Raw genomic sequence first — 18,290 nt, 5'->3', positions numbered from 1 at the left:
CGTCTTGCTGGTACGCAAGGTGTGAGTAAATGGGAAACGCGGGCAGGAGCAAGTTTATTTTTAGCTTTAAAGGTTAGCTAAAAATTGAAATACAGTCCATGCGCTGACGCACTGGAAGTCTGTGAAGAGCATTAAGGAAGTGCTCTCGAGCAATATCATGGATATGAAAGGAAATATATTTGTAGGTTTTCTTTCTCTGTGGGGTGCAAGAAAGATTTGGGTCTGCGGGATTGCCTAGGCCCTAGAGGAACGCACACCCGCCTCCAATCCGTCGAGGGTGGGTTCAAATCTTGGCACAGCTACAAACTGTCTTCCCAGTTTTTCACAGACAGGATGATTCAGCAATGTGTGTGTCGTCCCTCGGATGGACGTTAAACCTGGTATCCCGTCTCCTGGCATTAGTCGGTGGACGTTAGAGATCCCACGGTGCCCTTCACAAAGAGTAGGTGAGATATCGCCAGCTCCCTGTCCAAATTCCTGTCTAACCTTAGTCGAACGTCAGGCCTGGCCAGCCGGTTCGTGAGAGACTTGGGCCAAGCTTCCCCTGGCCAACATCACAAGGACGTGGGAATAATTGTGGCCATTAAATAATAATAAGAAATATTTGGGTCTATGGTGACACCAAGATTAAGTACTGTAGATGAAGGAATCATGTGGTGATCGGCAAGTTTCAACATCTGAGGCCATGTTTTTATTATTTATTTACTATTAATTTTAATTTTTACAACTATGGGGCCTAGGTTCAGCATCTTGGTCTTAACAGCATTGAGTTGAGAAAATTCCTTTACATCCCATGTTGGAAGTTTGAGAAAGCAAGAAAAATCTGAGTTGTGGAAGAGAGCGAATAATCAGATTCATTAACCAGAACGATCTGGGTATCATACACTTGGCAGTGGAAACTTGTTGAAATTACATAAGTTATACCTGGTGTGTGTGAGTGGACCAAGAACGGACCCCCGAGGAGCAACGACTGATTCATCGTTGGTTATTAAAAAGCTATGCTCATAACAAAACGTCTTGAGGGTCTAATGGCGTCTTGAGGGCGGAGTGGCGTCGAGAGGACGGAGTGGCGTCGAGAGGACGGAGTGGCGTCGAGAGGGCGGAGTGGCGTCGAGAGGGCGGAGTGGCGTCGAGAGGGCGGAGTGGCGTCGAGAGGGCGGAGTGGCGTCGAGAGGGCGGAGTGGCGTCGAGAGGGCGCAGTGGCGTCGAGAGGGCGCAGTGGCGTCGAGAGGGCGCAGTGGCGTCGAGAGGGCGCAGTGGCGTCGAGAGGGCGCAGTGGCGTCGAGAGGGCGGAGTGGCGTCGAGAGGGCGGAGTGGCGTCTAGAGGGCGGAGTGGCGTCTAGAGGGCGGAGTGGCGTCTAGAGGGCGGAGTGGCGTCTAGAGGGCGGAGTGGCGTCTAGAGGGCGGAGTGGCGTCTAGAGGGCGGAGTGGCGTCTAGAGGGCGGAGTGGCGTCTAGAGGGCGGAGTGGCGTCTAGAGGGCGGAGTGGCGTCTAGAGGGCGGAGTGGCGTCTAGAGGGCGGAGTGGCGTCTAGAGGGCGGAGTGGCGTCGAGAGGGCGGAGTGGCGTCGAGAGGGCGGAGTGGCGTCGAGAGGGCGGAGTGGCGTCGAGAGGGCGGAGTGGCGTCGAGAGGGCGGAGTGGCGTCGAGAGGGCGGAGTGGCGTCGAGAGGGCGGAGTGGCGTCGAGAGGGCGGAGTGGCGTCGAGAGGGCGGAGTGGCGTCGAGAGGGCGGAGTGGCGTCGAGAGGGCGGAGTGGCGTCTAGAGGGCGGAGTGGCGTCTAGAGGGCGGAGTGGCGTCTAGAGGGCGGAGTGGCGTCTAGAGGGCGGAGTGGCGTCTAGAGGGCGGAGTGGCGTCTAGAGGGCGGAGTGGCGTCTAGAGGGCGGAGTGGCGTCTAGAGGGCGGAGTGGCGTCTAGAGGGCGGAGTGGCGTCTAGAGGGCGGAGTGGCGTCTAGAGGGCGGAGTGGCGTCTCGAGGATCGAATGACGTGTTGAGGGTCTAATGGGGGCCTTAAGGATGTAAAGTTAAAGCTCTAAGGGTCTTACTTGGGATCTTAGATGTTTCAGGTCAAAGGTCTAAACTAAAGGGTCTGAATGTTTGAAGAGTCCAAAGTAAAAGGTCTAAGGGATCTAAAAGTCTCAAAGGTACGTTCCAATAGTACGTAATAAACGCGACACCGCACGTGAATCATTGGATGGCAACATGGTGCCGATTGTCAAGTTTGCTGAACTCTGGTATTCTATGGCTATGGGTAGAGCTATTGCAGACATAATTTGGATAATGATCAAAGGAACCTTGATATTTCTATTTTGTTGGCTGTCTCTCATTGGTTTCTTGTGTAGTTTACTGCCTGGAATTTTACAGAGAATGGATACATGTTTATTTTTTACAGGATGGTAAATGATGAAGAGCAATCCAGGAAGATTAAACGGAGTGTTGAAGAGGTAACAACAATGTTATTATTGCACTTTGTCACTCTTTAGACGGTTTATAAAATGTTTTGGGATGTTTGCAGGTATGTAGTTAAGGATGTATTATATTATATAGTCATGAAAAGTTTTTTCCCAAGTATCGGAACGATCTATAATTATGGGGGTACACAGGAGGAATTGAATTTTCAGCAATTATAAAATTATGATTCTTCATCAAGAGCAGTCTGGTGTCATTGACATGTGACGTCATCAATAACAAGCAGAGAAGGCAATTGCACCACTGCCCCATTGTAGGTGCATTACCTTTTCAAACTTGGGACGCATTGCCCTTCCATGAGCCTTGATCAAAAAAAAAAAAAAAAGGTTAAAACGTTTCTATTTTTATGGTGTAGCCCATGGGGCATTGTCGTGTGTGTGTGTGTGTGTGTGTGTGTGTGTGTGTGTGTGTGTGTGTGTGTGTGTGTGTGTGTGTGTGTGTGTGTGTGTGTGTGTGTGTGTGTGTGTGTGTGTGTGTGTGTGTGTGTGTGTCCGTCCGTCCGTCCGTCCGTCCGTCCGTCCCTTCCTTTGGCATTTTTTTGGCTTATTCCCTTAAAAATTCGTTTTCTCTGCAACTGTTGGTCCGATTGACACAATTTTCACCATAGGAGCACCTCCTCCTGCTGTAGAATTTTTAAAGTGATAATTATGATGTCATCGGTCACGTACAGGTGTCGTCTTGGAAAAACCGAAAAACTTTGCACCTCGATATCGCCGAAACCCCTGCATGGAAAAAATTGAAAGGTGGCTCATTGTAAAGTAGTCCCCATGGGGAATAACATGTTAATGTCGATGCCATAGGTGCCTTCATTTTGACGTCATAAATCGACAAGTAGATCACTTGATCCGATTAGAATGAAATATGTTGAGCTTGATCGAGGGATAAATTGGTCAGAACAAAAATTGATGCCATCAGTCACGTGGTTCGGCAGCCATATTTTATGGCGTTGCCCGTACGGCAATGCTGTCTGGAACAGTGTTTATCTGTCCGTCCGGTTTATGTATTTATGTATATATGTCCCTGACAAATGTCCACCTATCAGGGCTGCGGATCTGGTCACATGACAGGAGGACAAGCTGTTCCTCCACTCAGCAGACACACGCCCGGCTACGCCGTTGTAAGACTATCAGTCTGTTTAATATGCAAGATCGAAATTGAGGCTCATTGAAGAGTGAGGTGACTGAGGGTAAAAGGGCAACAAACTGAAAGTGGGGCAATGGACTAACGACCGGGAGTATGAAGTAGTTTCTACCTGAAGGATACTCTGATTATAGAGGCATTAATTTAACTAAACTAGTGGGCCCGTTGGTCCGATGGACCAAGTTTTCATTGGTCTTGATGGCCTTGTAGCATACCTGCCTGCTGTACTGCTTGAGCATTAGCCTTTCACCAAACATAGATGTGCCACGGCGGGAGGGAGTGGGTGGGGGGGATTATATGTTCGTTATTGTTATTTCCAAATAATGCTACTACTATTATTATTGTTGTTAATATTATTGGTATTAATTAATATATGCTTTGCTACAATGTTACCATTATTTTTGCTCTTTATGTTGTAATTGGAATGCCATGCCATGAAAGGACCTCTGAAGCTGCCCTGGTTACGAAGGACCTTGACACCTTAGGATTGACACCTTGACCTTGGCAAGCATTTAGAAACATGGGAATTCTTCCAGATTCTTTGTAGTTAATTAGCCTAATCAACTCATGAGATCATAACGATCACTTCGGTGTATCACATTCTACATAAAAACGGTCCATTAGAACTCCACAAAGACATGTCACACACACACACACACACACACACACACACACACACACACACACACACACACACACACACACACACACACACACACACACACACACACACACACACACACACACACCCCTCATCCATCTATAGTAGATACAATCTAAATACATTAAATCAAACCAAAAACAGCATTAACCAAGGGTCTATCACTGCAACAAAATACTGCAGTCGTGTCTGAGAAATGTTTTTATTTAAGCAAGGTAGAAATGACAGTGGGACAAGCATCGAGCGAACTAACAGGAAAAGAGGAGAGGGTGGACGGGAAGAACACTGAAACTATCAAGTGAAATGGTTGTGTTAGGAAAGGTTAATGGGGGATAATGAGGATCATTTGTCAGAATTAGGGATGACAGATGGTGGTGCATTGCTTGCTTGAAGTCCTGAAGGGAAAAATGAGACATAAAAGCCTCTGGATTCGAGAAGGTGGTTCCATAAACAAGAGAAAAGAGGAGCATAATAGTTGAAGTGTGCAGTCAGCCTGCATTTTGGAAGTTTGATCAGGGAAGGGGGAAGTGCTGGGGTTGATGGGGAGGGTCTGTGGGCAGAGAACAGAGGGGGAATGTTGGAGAATAGACGGTAGAAAACAGAGACCATCGACCTGCCTTCAATGTGAGAGAAACGGACCTTATGCTTCGGCCTCATCATGGGAGATTCCAATAATTTGGCGAACTTTAGATTTCACAGAATCCAACAGAGAGAAGTGATGCTCGGGTGCCATTCTATAGCAAAGAGCAGTATTCCACTGAGCTACGAACAAAGGCCTTGTAGACTGAGTAACTCTGATTTTCCAAGGAAAGATTGGGATTGATGCAGGATACTCAGTCCCTGCTCGTTTTGGCTAGCTACACAAAAACTGAACCTCTTACAGTGGATGACCAAGGAATTAAATAAATGGTTTTGTTTGACATCCTTCTGGAACAATAGGGTGAGATTGTGGGATTTTCCAGGATTGAAGGACATGTGCCATTTATCAGACCAGAGTTTAATCTTTTCCTGATTAAGAGAGCTCCCCGTGTCCGGTGCCGTCGTGAAGGCGGACATGCCCTTCGCTACGCACGCTCGGACCTGGCACTCTCTCTCTCTCTCTCTCTGTCTCTCTCTGTCTCTCTCTGTCTCTCTCTGTCTCTCTCTGTCTCTCTCTCTCTCATCGCCATCGTCATCGTCGTCCTCAGTGTCATGCGCCGAGTGCGCGCGTGGCTAGACGTCATGAGGTCGGGCTCGCTCCATCTAGGTCCGCAGACGAGCACGCGTGCCGCACACAAGCCAAGCCACTGCGGCGAGTGAGTAGTAAGCTGCATTTCGCCAAGCGAAATGCAGCTACCGCGGCGAGCGCTTCCATTCGCGGAGGCATCACGAGGCCCGGCCGGCCCCTGCACGGACGGACGGACCGACCGACCGACCCAAGGAAGGAAGGAAGGAAGGAGGTCCACGAGGCGAGGGCTGGGACGCTCGCGCTCCCAATTGATAATAGAGCGACCCTCAGACAGGCATGGCCCCGGGTGTGTAGCCCGGGGCTGCAATGTGCGTTCAACCTGTCGATCAGTGTATCCTGCAATTCACACCAGTTCTCGCAGATGGCTGCGTTTTTCATTGACGCACGAGCCGAGTGATCCACCGCTGTGAGTCGTTCCAAGACGATGATTGGCTTCCGTCTGGCCACTCTCCCATACCACCCGGCCACCCTCGAACGAACGAACCGAGGTCCATCGAATGGTGGCGGCGCCAAGCGGATCGAGCATGGCTTTTGCTTGGCTTCACGTGTCGACCAGCACCGCGTGGATGACCACATATGTCTCGCTCCCTCGCTAGTCTCGATAATGATCCTTCCGCACGTTCACCTACGGAAACCTTATTATGACTTTTACGTCCTCTAGACAGTCAAGTTCGCTCATCTTTTCGGCGAACCGGCATGAGCCGAGAACGGCCTGTGCAGGGGCTGATCCGAGGATCTCGCCAAACCGTCCGATCGGTCGTAGCGACGGGTGGTGTGTACAAAGGGCAGGGACTTGATCAACGCGAGCTGATGACTCGTGCTTACTGGGAATTCCTCATTCGCGGGGCACTGTCTCAAGCCCCACTCCCCATCACGGACGGGGCTCAGCGGTTTACCCGAGCCTGACTGTGAAGGGCAAGCTACACGCTGGCCCTTCCAGTGCAGCGCGTGTGCGGCCCCGGACATCGAAGGGCATCACAGACCTGTTATTGCTCCATCCCGCACGGCTTGTAGCCCCTCGTCTCTCCAAGAAGTTAGTCCGCCGGCTACACCAGGGTCGCGGAACTAGTTAGCGTGTCGGAGTCTCACTCGTTATCGGAATCAACCAGACAGATCGCTCCACCAACGAAGAACGGCCATGCACCACCACCCACAGAATCGTGAAAGCTCTCAGTCTGTCAATCCTTCTTGTGTCCGGCCCAGATGAGCTTTCCCGTGTTGAGTCAAATTGAGCCACAGGCTCCACTCCTGGTGGTGTCCTTCCGTCAATTCCTTGAAGTTTCAGCTTTGCAACCATACTCCCCCCGGAACCCAGAAACTCCTGGTTCTGAGTCTTTCACATGTTGTTTTTGCAAACTACAGGCGGGCTGTCATGTGCCTTTTTTCTCAGGCGTGGCTTCCGTCTGGCCACTCTCCCATACAGTCTAGATTTGAAAAAAATCTCAATTAAAACCAATTTTAATTCAGGCTGAAACACAACAAAAAGTCAAGGGGTGTGAATACTTTCTGAAGGCACTGTACATTTACTGATCGCAACTACAATTGTCTAACTGCTCAGCCACTCTTTAGAGGAGATTGCGGCGAGATGGTAATTAGGACCTCAAAGATTGCAGCGCGATGGTGCAGTGATGGCTTGTGACTCTTTACTCCTACCTTCTCGGCTGAATATTTTAGTGTGCCGGTGATTACTCGTCTCCTTTGCGTGAATTATATCGTGGCATCTTTACTGTCTAATCGTTACGGTCTACCAACAACAAATGTTGGCAGAGGGGTTTCCAGTTAGACATCCATCTGAGGGATGATGCACTGTGAAACAATGCCCTGCCTGGAAAGCACCGATTGGATGGTTGTTTATTTAATACCATCCACCAACGACCAGTACTGGCAAGACAGGTCCTCTGGCTTAATGTTTATGACTCTCCCTGCATGCGAAACATGAGGATGGTAGCTTATAGCTGGGTTTTATTTGAACCCAGGGTTGGCAGCTCAGAGGTGAGTGTGCATACATCTAAGCTATCCTGCTAGCCCTCCTCCATAATATATGAACTTTCTTAAATTCCCTTTAAATGGGGCAATATAAGACCTACACTCCTCCAAACATCCCAAAAAAAGTTCACAAATCCCTTGAGACCCTGTCACAGCCTTCGTGGGTTGTGTGTATGTATTTTACAGGTTATTGCTCCACTTTGGGATAAAATCCACGAACTGGAACTTGGGTAAGGTTCTACAACAACTGCAAGAAGGTTGTGCAACATCAATGGCTTTCCAGATTGATTAAATTTGATCCTTCGGATTTAAAAATTTTAACCACCAGCTGACCTTCCTTTTATATATATATATATATATATATATATATATATATATATATATATATTTATGTATATATATATATATATATATATATATAATTATTATTTTAAAGCATGTTTAGTGTAGCAGCATAGCAAACCTGTTGTGCATTTTGTGATACAAGCACCAAATTTGGTACACTAGTAGACTATCATATTATGAAAAGATCTGGATATTGGGCCATCTCAGATTCAGAGATTTGATTTTTGCAAGATTTCGATTCGATTGGGATCGAAGAGAACACCTTCTTCGTCTTCTGTACAGTGAAGTTGCCAGCCCTGAATTCTCTGGCTACATCTGGGTGCTTCATTGGGAATGCAACCGTGTCCCTCAGGTGAACAGGGACCCACCTGGCATAGTGTGTGTGGTCTAAGGCATGGAACCATGGGACCAGTTCCGTCAGGGCATCAAGGTACGTCGTGAATGAAGCCTGCCGCAGAGAACGCACGTAGACCAGTACCAACATCTCTAGTTCCAGCACAGTTGCCCAGTACTGAAAGTTGGGAATGTCGTCTTCTCTCTGGTGACACCAGTCTTCGAACTCAGGCAGGTCTTCTGCATCATCAGCATATGTCATACAGTGGCGTTCATACGCACGGTGTTGCAGGATGTGCAGTGCCGCTGCAGTGATTTGATGAGCTCTTCTTGTGCGGGTGACGTGGGCAGCTCGTAGGAAGGAGTCGGCCGTCCCTGGCGTTGCAATCTCAGCTTGCAAAATCTGCAAATCTTGCAAAAATCAAATCTCTGAATCTGAGATGGCCCAATATCCAGATCTTTTCATAATATGATAGTCTACTAGTGTGCCAAATTTGGTGCTTGTATCACAAAATGCACAATTCTTTTGAATATTTGGGCTAAGCCGCCCCACTAGTTTGTTCTATATTACATTCTAATTTCTCAACCCTCTTTGTCTCAATTTTCCTTGCTGCCACGAACCCCTTTTGTGCCCTTTTGTTTCATAGCACTGGCCCAAAATATCCTCCTGTGAAGTTTCTTTCAGAGAAAGACCGCAAGCGTATCCTGGTATGGAGTCCAAATGCATTTTTTGTGTTCATTTCAATGCATATCACCATGAATTGAACATAGATTGATTAATTTCGCAAACAGTGATTCAGTTAGTATCATCCACATCGTTTTCCTCTTCTCCTTGAAACAACATTTTAATCATGGTCTTTAAGGACAACAATAGATGATGTTCGTTCCTGACAACATCCCTAACTTTTTTTTTTTTTTCTTGTTGCTCCAATTTTTGTGACACTTTTGCTAACCAAGAAACTACGAAAAAATAGCCGTGTGGCATATCCGCACAAGTCATGCTATGAGCTCGCACTTCAATCTCTTTTAGTTTGATAAACGTTTGGCACATAATTCATTTAATCGGCACGGTGCAGTATTTAAAGGTTTGATACATGGTGTACGGTGTGGTGAGCTCGCTGTTTGGCTGAGTGGTGAATGACTTGTTTTCATATTGCGGCGTAGTATATAAATCCACTGACTGGTGTGCATTCAATTCCCGGCGCCACTCATTCTGACCAACCCACATTTGGCAAGCATTGCGAGGTATGCTGAATGCTTCTCGGTCTGAATTGAGGGAGGTCTTTGTCCTGTCGTGGACACGGAAAGGCTGGTTTACAGTCAAAGGTAACATGGTGTGGTGGTTGTGGAGATAATGGAGGGGAGGGGTGTGAGAAATAGAATGTGTGATTATAAATTGCCTTCTGGGTCGTTTTCTTGTGTTAATAGTACTTTCACTGAAAATAATGCAATGGGGGGTGATTTGAAATTCGGGTGGTTAATAAAATAAATGAAAATATGGAGTGGAGTGGAGGGGGGGGGGGGTGGGTCGGGTGTGGGTGGAGTCGTAATGACATGATGGAGGAGCTTGTGGGGCCAGTTTATTGTAGTTATCCTCGGGCCACACATTTTCTTGATTTTGTATTTGTATTACTTTTGTTTTATAGGCATGTCTGTCTCTGGTGCTTTGTCTGAAGGCAGGTTCAGTGCTGTCAAAGCATTATCATGACAGATTATACAGAGTGGTTTGCCTTCTGTCTTTTCAGTGGTAGTCGGGGAAGAGATTTGTTATCTGTTCATGGTGCTGGCTTTGACTTGTCTCCTCTTCCTAGAAAGACACCAAGGGAGGTTTATTATGCACAAACCAGTGCTGGCAGATGGTTGTCTGGAGGGACGGTGCACTTTGTGTTGCAACACCCTGCCTGCGAAGCACCAATCGGACCATTTATTGTTGGGCCAGGAATTGAATCTACATACTACTGTGTTCAAAAAGTATCAGACCTTTATTTTTCGTGCGTAAAAAAAAAGCTAGGGAGGCGTTGATTGGTGCACGTATGTAGGCGATCCTAATGCACACACGTGAATTTTTTCCCACCTACAGAAGCTGTCATTCGACGGCAGACCGCCGATGAGTGAGGACATGTAAGTGAGCGCCGTCGGATTTTCGTTTTTGACAAAATGACGGAAAAACTTGAACAACGCTACTGCATCAAATTTTGTGTTTTTTTGCCTCGGGGATGTTGGATGCTTCCATTGTGATGACTGCAACTTGGTTTCTGGGTCGTACCCATAAACCCAGGACTCATCGCCAGTGATCACTGTGTTGAGGAAGCTGGGATCGCTGTTCAGTCTCCAGCATGCCCTGTGCGATCTCCAAACGGAGTTGCTTCTGCTCAATCGTTAGCAGCTTTGGTACGAACTTCGCTGAGATTCTCCTGAAGCCCAAATCCTCCTTCATAATGGAATGAATGGTGTTGAATCTTGCGGATCGTTTCCACTTGGGAATCACCAAGCTTTACACAAAATTTGATGCAGTAGCGTTGTTCAAGTTTTTCCGTCATTTTGTCAAAAACGAAAATCCGACGGCGCTCACTTACATGTCCTCACCCATCGGCGGTCTGCCGTCGAATGACAGCTTCTGCAGGTGGGAAAAAATTAATGCGTGTGCATTAGGATCGCCTACATACGTGCACCAATCAACGCCTCCCTAGCTTCTTTTTTTTTACGCACGAAAAATAAAGGTCGGATACTTTTTGAACACACTCTGTATATGCCCACGATATTTATAAAATTCAGATATTTAAAGTGGACACTTTGCAATTTGTTACGTGTGTATGTACGAGGGGCAGAACGAAAGGTAATGCCTCTTATTTTTCAGTATAAAAACCAAAGCGTTGGAGGAAAGCTATGTGAGATCACAATGAAAGGTTTGTATCTTCCACCCATTGTAAGAGTAGCACTGTGATTGGTCACATGACAACATCCCACCATGCTTTAAAAATGGCTGCCCCTCAGTATTTGCATATGAAGCAGAGAACAACAACAACAACAACATGCATTTTAAGGCCATGTTCCCTGCTAGAGCGGGGGTTAGCCTTGCGGTCCCCATGACAATCTTCTCCATTTTGCCCTATTTTCTGCATCTCTCCTTGTTAACCCCCTTGCCCGCATTTCTTCTTCCACCAGCTTTAGCCAAGTCTTTCTCGGTCTTCCCCGTCCTCTACTTCCTTCTACATTAACTTCCATCACTCTTCTCAACCAGTCACTTTCATCCTTCCTCAATACATGACCAAACCATCTCAACCTGTTCCTCTTCACAGCATCAATCACAGGCAATATTCCCATCATCTTTCGCAATTCATCATTTGTCTTCCTCTCTCTCAACGATACTCCGCACATCCATCGAACCATTCGCATTTCCACCCTTTCCAGCCTTCGTTGCTGCTCTACGTTCATTACCCATGTCTCGCTCCCATAAATCATAACACTTCTCACACATGCAGCATACACCTTTCCCTTCAGCTTCAGCGACACTCTCCTCCTCATCAGCACGCCACTCAGTTCCCGAAACTTCTTCCATGCACATCTCACTCGAGCAACCGTTGCCGAGTCTGATCCACCTTCTCCATTCAGCATGTCTCCGAGGTAGCAAAATGTTTTCACACCTTCCAGCTTCACGCCGTCTCCAAGATCCAACTCAACATTTCCTCCATCTGCAGCTCCCTCTGTGCACACCTTACATTTGAATGTAGCTGCCACACTGGTTAATGACTCTCTCAGACCACTACATTTTTGATGAACCCACTCAGCACACATTGTACATTGAATGGAGTTCACTCCGACACCCTTCCTGCACACAGCACACGGCCACTTCCCAGTTCTTTCCACCTCACCACATGCTTTACCACTTGCCATCACCTTTGTCTTTCCGATATTCACCTTCAGACCTTTTGTCTCCATACATTCCTTCCACTTGTTCATCTTTTCCTTCAGTCCATCCATACTTTCCGCAATCAACACCAGATCATCTGCATACAACAACTCCCACGGTAAACCCTCCTTTACGGTCTGAGCCAGCACCTCCATCACAGCTACAAATAGTAGTGGACTTAGTACCGACCCCTGATGCACTCCCACCTTCACCTCAAACTCACCACTGTTCCCGTCCTTCGTCCTTACAGCTGTGCGTGCTCTTTTGTACATTGCCATCACTACTCTGATCAACCATTCCTCCACTCCTAACTTCCTCAATGCCCATGTCAATACTTTGCGTGGAACCCTATCGAATGCTTTCTCCAGATCAACAAACCCAAAAAACAACTTCTTCCTCTTATCCATGTACTTCTCCTGCAACTGCCTCACAATGAAAAGCGCATCTGTCGTTCCTCTTCCTGGCATAAATCCAAACTGCATTTCGTCGATCTTCACTTTCTTCCTTATCCTCCTCTCCAACACCATTTCCAATACCTTCATTCCATGCTCCAATAACTTTATCGCTCGGTACGAGCCACACTCCAGAGGGTCACCTTTCCCCTTGTATAGAGGGACGAGGGTACTCAGTTCCCAAGCCACTGGAATGCGGCCTTCTTTCACCACCAGATTACAGATCTCTGTCATTCTCTTCACACCCCAACTTCCTGCTGCCTTCAACATATCTCCCACAACTCCCGTCGGCCCTCCCGCTTTTCCACTCTTCATTGCTTTTATCGCTTCCTCAACTTCCTTCTCAGTTATCTTCTCTGCCGGTCCTAAAACTGGGTTACTCTCTATGTTGCCATCCCATTCATTCTCTGTATTCAACAGCATTTCCATATATCTTTTCCATCTTCCTTTAATTCCATCTGGGTCGACAACGATTTGTCCCACTTCATCCTTCAAGCAACTCACCCCCATCACATCACACCTCTCTTTCGCTATCTGCTTTGCAATCCTGAATACTGCTTTCTGACCCTCTTCCGAATCCAAGCGTTCTCCGAACATTTTCCTCCATGCCTCCTGCGCCTTTGCTACCTCTTTCTTTGCAGCCTTCCTGGCTGCCTTATAACTTTCATGCTCTGCTGTTTCTGCTCCCGTACCCTTCGCCTTCTGCCACTCTTTGAACTTCTTCCTCTTCTCGTCAATCCTCTTTCCAACCTCAACATCCCACCACCATGTTTCCGAGTGCCTCGGTGGTCCTTTTGTCCATCCACATACCTCACCAACGGCTCCCAACAGACTAGCTTTCATTGACATCCAACCATCCAATATGAAGCAGAGAACAGTTATTGAATTTCTTATTGTGGAAGAGGTTCCTCCAGTGGATATTCATAGGTGTTTAAATAATGCGTGTGATGACTCCACCATTGATGTGAGCACCATTCGACATTGGGCAAAGTGTTTCAAGAGTGGGGAAACCAACATGGACAAGTCTTGATGGTCGGTCTGCAACCGCAGTAACACCGGAAAGCAAGTCGGATTGATGCGTTCAGTAAAGTGCATTGCAATTCATAGAAAATGTGGAAAAGATAACGCCATAATTTGCCACATATACAGTGCATTCAGAAAGTATTCAGACCCCTTTACTTTTTTCACATTTTGTTATGTTGCAGCCTTATGCTGAAATTGTTTAAATTCATTTTTTCCCTCATCAATCTACACTCAATACCCCATAATGACAAAGAGAAAACAAGATTTTAGAATGTTTTGCAAATTTATTAAAAAGAAAAAACTGAAATATCACATTGACATAAGTATTCAGACCCTTAACTCAGTACTTAGCTGAAGCACCTTTGGCAGTGATTACAGCCTCGAATCATCTTGGGTATGACGCGACAAGCTTTGCACACCCGGATTTGGGGATTTTCTGCCATTCTTCTCTGCAGATTCTCTCAAGCTCTGTCAGGTTGGATGGGGACCGTTCGGTGGACAGCCATTTTCAGGTCTCTCCAGAGATGTTTGATTGGGTTCAAGTCAGGGCTCTGGCTGGGCCACTCAAGGACCTTCACAGAGTTGTCCCGAAGCCACTCTTGTGTTGTCTTGGCTGTGTGCTTAAGGTCATTGTCCTGTTGGAAGGTGAACCTTCGGCCCAGTCTGAGGTCCTGAGTGCTCTGTTTCAGGTTTTCATTAAGGATATCTCTGTACTTTGCTCCGTTCATTGTTCCCTCAACCCTGACCAGTCCCTGCTGCTGAAAAACACCCCCACAGCATGATGCTGCCACCACCATGCTTCACCGTTGGGATGGTATTGGGCAGGTGATAAGCGGTGCCTGGTTTCCTCCAGACATGACGCTTAGAATCGACGCCAAACAGTTCAATCTTGGTTTCATCAGACCACAGAATCTTGTTTCTCGCAGTCTAAGAGTCCTTTATGTGCTTTTTTCCAAACTCCATGCGGGCTTTCATGTGTCTTTCACTGAGGAGAGGCTTCCATCTAGCCACTCTGCCATAAATCCCAGATCGGTGGAGTGTTGCAGTGATTGTTGTCCTTCTGGAAGTTTCTCCCATCTCCACACAGGATCTCTGGAGCTCAGCCAGAGTGACCATCGGGTTCTTGGTCACCTCTTACCAAGGCCCTTCTCCCCTGATTGCTCAGTTTGGTCAGGCAGCCAGCTCTAGGAAGAGTCCTGGTTGTTCCAAACTTCTTCCATTTAAGAATTATGGAGACCACTGTGCTCTTGCGAACCTTCAATGTAGCAGAATTTTTTTTGTAGGCTTCCCCAGATCTGTCCTTCAACACAATCCTGTCTCTGAGCTCTGCAGGCAGTTTCTTCGACCTCATGGATTGGTTTTTGCTCTGATATGCATTGTCAGCTGTGAGACCTTATCTAGACAGGTGTGTGTGCCTTTCCAAATCATGTCCAATCAATTGAATTTACCACAGGTGGCCTCAAATCAAGGTGTAGAAACATCTCAAAGATGATCAAGAGAAATGGGAGGCACCTGAGCTAAATTTCAAGTGTCATAGCAAATGGTCTGAATACTTGTCAGTGATATTTCAGTTTTTTCTTTTTAATAAATTTGCAAAACTTTCTAAAATCCTGTTTTTTTCTCTTTGTTGTTATGGGTATTGAGTGCAGATTGATGAGGGAAAAAATGAATTTAAACGATTTCCGCATAAGGCTGCAACATAACAAAATGTAAAAAAAAAAGTGAAGGGGTCTGATTACTTTCTGAATGCAGTGTGTGTGTGTGTGTGTGTGTGTGTGTGTGTGTGTGTGTGTGTGTGTGTGTGTGTGTGTGTGTGTGTGTGTGTGTGTGTGTGTGTGTGTGTGTGTGTGTGTGTGTGTGTGTGTGTGTGTGTGTGTATATATATATATATATATATAACACAGTTTGTGTGTGTGTGTGTGTGTGTGTGTGTGTGTGTGTGTGTGTATATATATATATATATATATAACACAGTTTGTGTGTGTGTGTGTGTGTATATATATATATATATAACACTGTGTGTGTGTGTGTGTGTGTGTGTGTGTGTGTGTGTGTGTGTGTGTGTGTGTGTGTGTGTGTGTGTGTGTGTGATGTTACCGATAGACTCCGAAACGGAGAGGCTCACGTGCTTGATATTTGGCATAGACATGGCCATTGAGCCTGGGACGAACATGGCTGAGACCATATTTGACGAGATCCATATTTTTTTATTCATATTTATTTCAGCGAAGTTCCCGCTAATCTCAGCCAGTGCGAGCAGCTCGCTGATTCGCTCAGAGCGATCACGTGATGTTCCATCCCGTCACACGTTTGCACGTGATTCAGGGCGAAAAGCCATTGCGTTTTTCACCTTTATGCGACCGTGTTTTGTGTCGATTTTGTGCGATATGAATTAAATTTTAATTCATATTTCGTGTTTACGAATTCGAATACGAAGGATTTCCCCTTTCCCCTTTCGATTTCGAATACGAATACGAATCGAATACGAGCTTGAGTCGAGAGGGCGAATGTACGGGTCGGGAATGTACGGGTCTCCCCTCCCCCACCCGGCAATGCCGGGTACTTCTGCTAAGATCACGTGATGTTCCAACTCTGCCGCCATAATCTCACAGTTATGCGTTCGCACGTAATTCAGTTTTTTCACATTTCAGCGAGGAACATTGCCATTCACACCACATAGGTTTTTTTTCACTTTCATCTGATATTTGTGATTTATTTCAAACAAACTATTTCCCATCTACACGGCCATGTATTCCTATTAACGTCATGTAAAGTAGATAAATTGTGTGGATTACATCATTTCTGGATGTGATCAATTGCCAGTAACCATCTATATCCCACCCCTCCCCTTCCCTCCTCCCCCTCCCTTTCCCCCCTCCCCCTCCCCCTACCCTTCCCTCTCCCCTTCCCCCCTCCCCTTTCCCTTCCCCTCCCCCTCCCTTTCCCCCATGCCCCTCCCTTTCCCCCCTACCCTTCCTTTCTGCCCTACCCCTTCCCCATCCCCCTCCCCCCTCCCCCTCCCCCCTCCCCCTCCCCTCCCCTCCTCCTCCCTTTCTCCCATGCTCCTCCCTTTCCCCCTACCCCTTCCTTTCTATCCTACCCCTTCCCCTCCCCCCCTCCCCCACCCCCTCCCCCCCTCTCCCTCCACCTCCACCTCCTCCCTCCCCCCCACCCTCCCACTCCTCTCCCCCTCCCCCCTCCTCCCCTCCCCCCTCCCCCCTCCTCCCCTCCCCCCACCTCCCCTCTCCCTCCCCCTCCCCTCCTCCTCCTCCCTCTCCCTCCCCCTCCCTCCCGCTCCCCCTCCCTTTCCCCCCTCCCCCTCCCTTCTCCCTCCACCCTACCCTCTCTCCTTCCCCCCTCCCCTTTCCCCTCCTCTCCCCCTCCCTTTCCCCCATGCCCCTCCCTTTCCCCCCTACCCTTCCTTTCTGCCCTACCCCTTCCCCATCCCCCTCCCCCCTCCCCCTCCCCTCCCCTCCTCCTCCCTTTCCCCCATGCCCCTCCCTTTCCCCCCTACCCCTTCCTTTCTGTCCTACCCCTTCCCCACCCCTCCCCCCCTCCCCCACCCTCCCCCACCCCTCCCCCCCTCCCCCACCCCTCCCCCCTCGCCCTCCACCTCCACATCCACCTCCCCCTCCACCTCCCCCTCCACCTCCCCTCCCCCTCCACCTCCCCCACCCCTCCACCTCCCCCACCCCCTCACCATCCCCCTCCACCTCCCCCTCCCCCCACCCTCCCACTCCTCCCCCCACCCTCCCACTCCTCCCCCCACCCTCCCACTCCTCCCTCCCCCCACCCTCCCACTCCTCCCTCCCCCCACCCTCCCACTCCTCCCTCCCCCCACCCTCCCACTCCTCCCTCCCCCCACCCTCCCACTCCTCCCTCCCCCCACCCTCCCACTCCTCCCTCCCCCCACCCTCCCACTCCTCCCTCCCCCACCCTCCCCACTCCTCTCCCCCTCCCATCCCTCCCCTCCCCTCCCTCCTCACCTCCCCCTCGCTCCCCTCCCCCCTCCCCCCTGTTCCCCTCCCCTTCCCCCTTCCCTCCCCTCCCCCGCCCAGCAATGCCGGGTACTTCTGCTAGTGTGTGTATATATATATATATATATATATATATATATATATATATATATATATATATATATATATATATATATATATATATATATATATATATACAGTATATATATATACTAGCGGGGTCACCCGTGGGAATCCCACGGGCATGGATGTGTGTGACATTTCGACATATTGAGTTAGATGCTGCACATTCATTTTTACAAAATGGTTACTGGCAAGTCATCAGATCCAGAAATGGTGTGATGAACACTTTATTTATTTCACATAATATGTGACCCCTCACTCCTCTCCACCTGACACTCTCCTGTCTCCACCTGACACTCTCCTCTCTCCACCTAGCACTCCTCTCCTCTCCAATCCCTCACATTCCTCTCCTTTCCAATCCCTCACCTCTCCAATCCCTCACACGCCTCTCCAATCGCACCTCACACTCCTCTCCAATCGCGCCTCACACTCCTCTCCAATCACGCCTCACACTCCTCTCCAATCGCGCCTCACACTCCCTTCCAATCACTCCTCTCCAATCGCGCCTCACACTCCTCTCCAATCGCGCCTCACACTCCTCTCCAATCGCGCCTCACACTCCTCTCCAATCGCGCCTCACACTCCTCTCCAATCGTGCCTCACATGCCTCTCCAATCGCTCCTCACTCGCCTCGCCAATCGCTCCTC

At 48.3% G+C, this 18,290-nt stretch overlaps 1 protein-coding gene, 1 non-coding gene and 1 pseudogene across 7 annotated transcripts in view; 1 reads left to right on the top strand and 2 right to left on the bottom strand.

The window, feature by feature from the left end:
• The window catches only part of UXS1 (UDP-glucuronate decarboxylase 1), a 62,385-nt gene that overhangs the window by 4,300 nt on the left and 39,795 nt on the right, over positions 1 to 18,290 (top strand). For 2 of the 6 annotated variants that reach the window (XM_068113694.2, XM_068113695.2), the window contains 3 exons: positions 2,389 to 2,440; positions 7,667 to 7,710; positions 8,806 to 8,866. In XM_068113694.2, coding sequence (XP_067969795.2) covers positions 2,389 to 2,440; positions 7,667 to 7,710; positions 8,806 to 8,866 — 157 coding nt within the window. Of the gene's footprint in view, positions 1 to 1,912; positions 2,141 to 2,388; positions 2,441 to 7,666; positions 7,711 to 8,805; positions 8,867 to 18,290 lie in introns of those variants that run through there. The other 4 variants (XM_068113697.2, XM_068113700.2, XM_068113696.2 and 1 more) reach the window with 3 other exon arrangements.
• On the bottom strand, positions 5,755 to 5,907 carry LOC137426306 (5.8S ribosomal RNA). Its single transcript, XR_010984271.2, has one exon. It is a non-coding gene; the product is annotated as a 5.8S ribosomal RNA (ribosomal RNA).
• LOC144891881 (18S ribosomal RNA) lies at positions 6,105 to 6,799 on the bottom strand (annotated as a pseudogene).

Source organism: Myxine glutinosa, chromosome 4 (genome assembly GCF_964187855.1).
Source record: "Myxine glutinosa chromosome 4, kmMyxGlut1.1, whole genome shotgun sequence".
Taxonomy (NCBI): domain Eukaryota; kingdom Metazoa; phylum Chordata; class Myxini; order Myxiniformes; family Myxinidae; genus Myxine; species Myxine glutinosa.
This window is presented reverse-complemented; position numbering and strand designations above follow the sequence as displayed.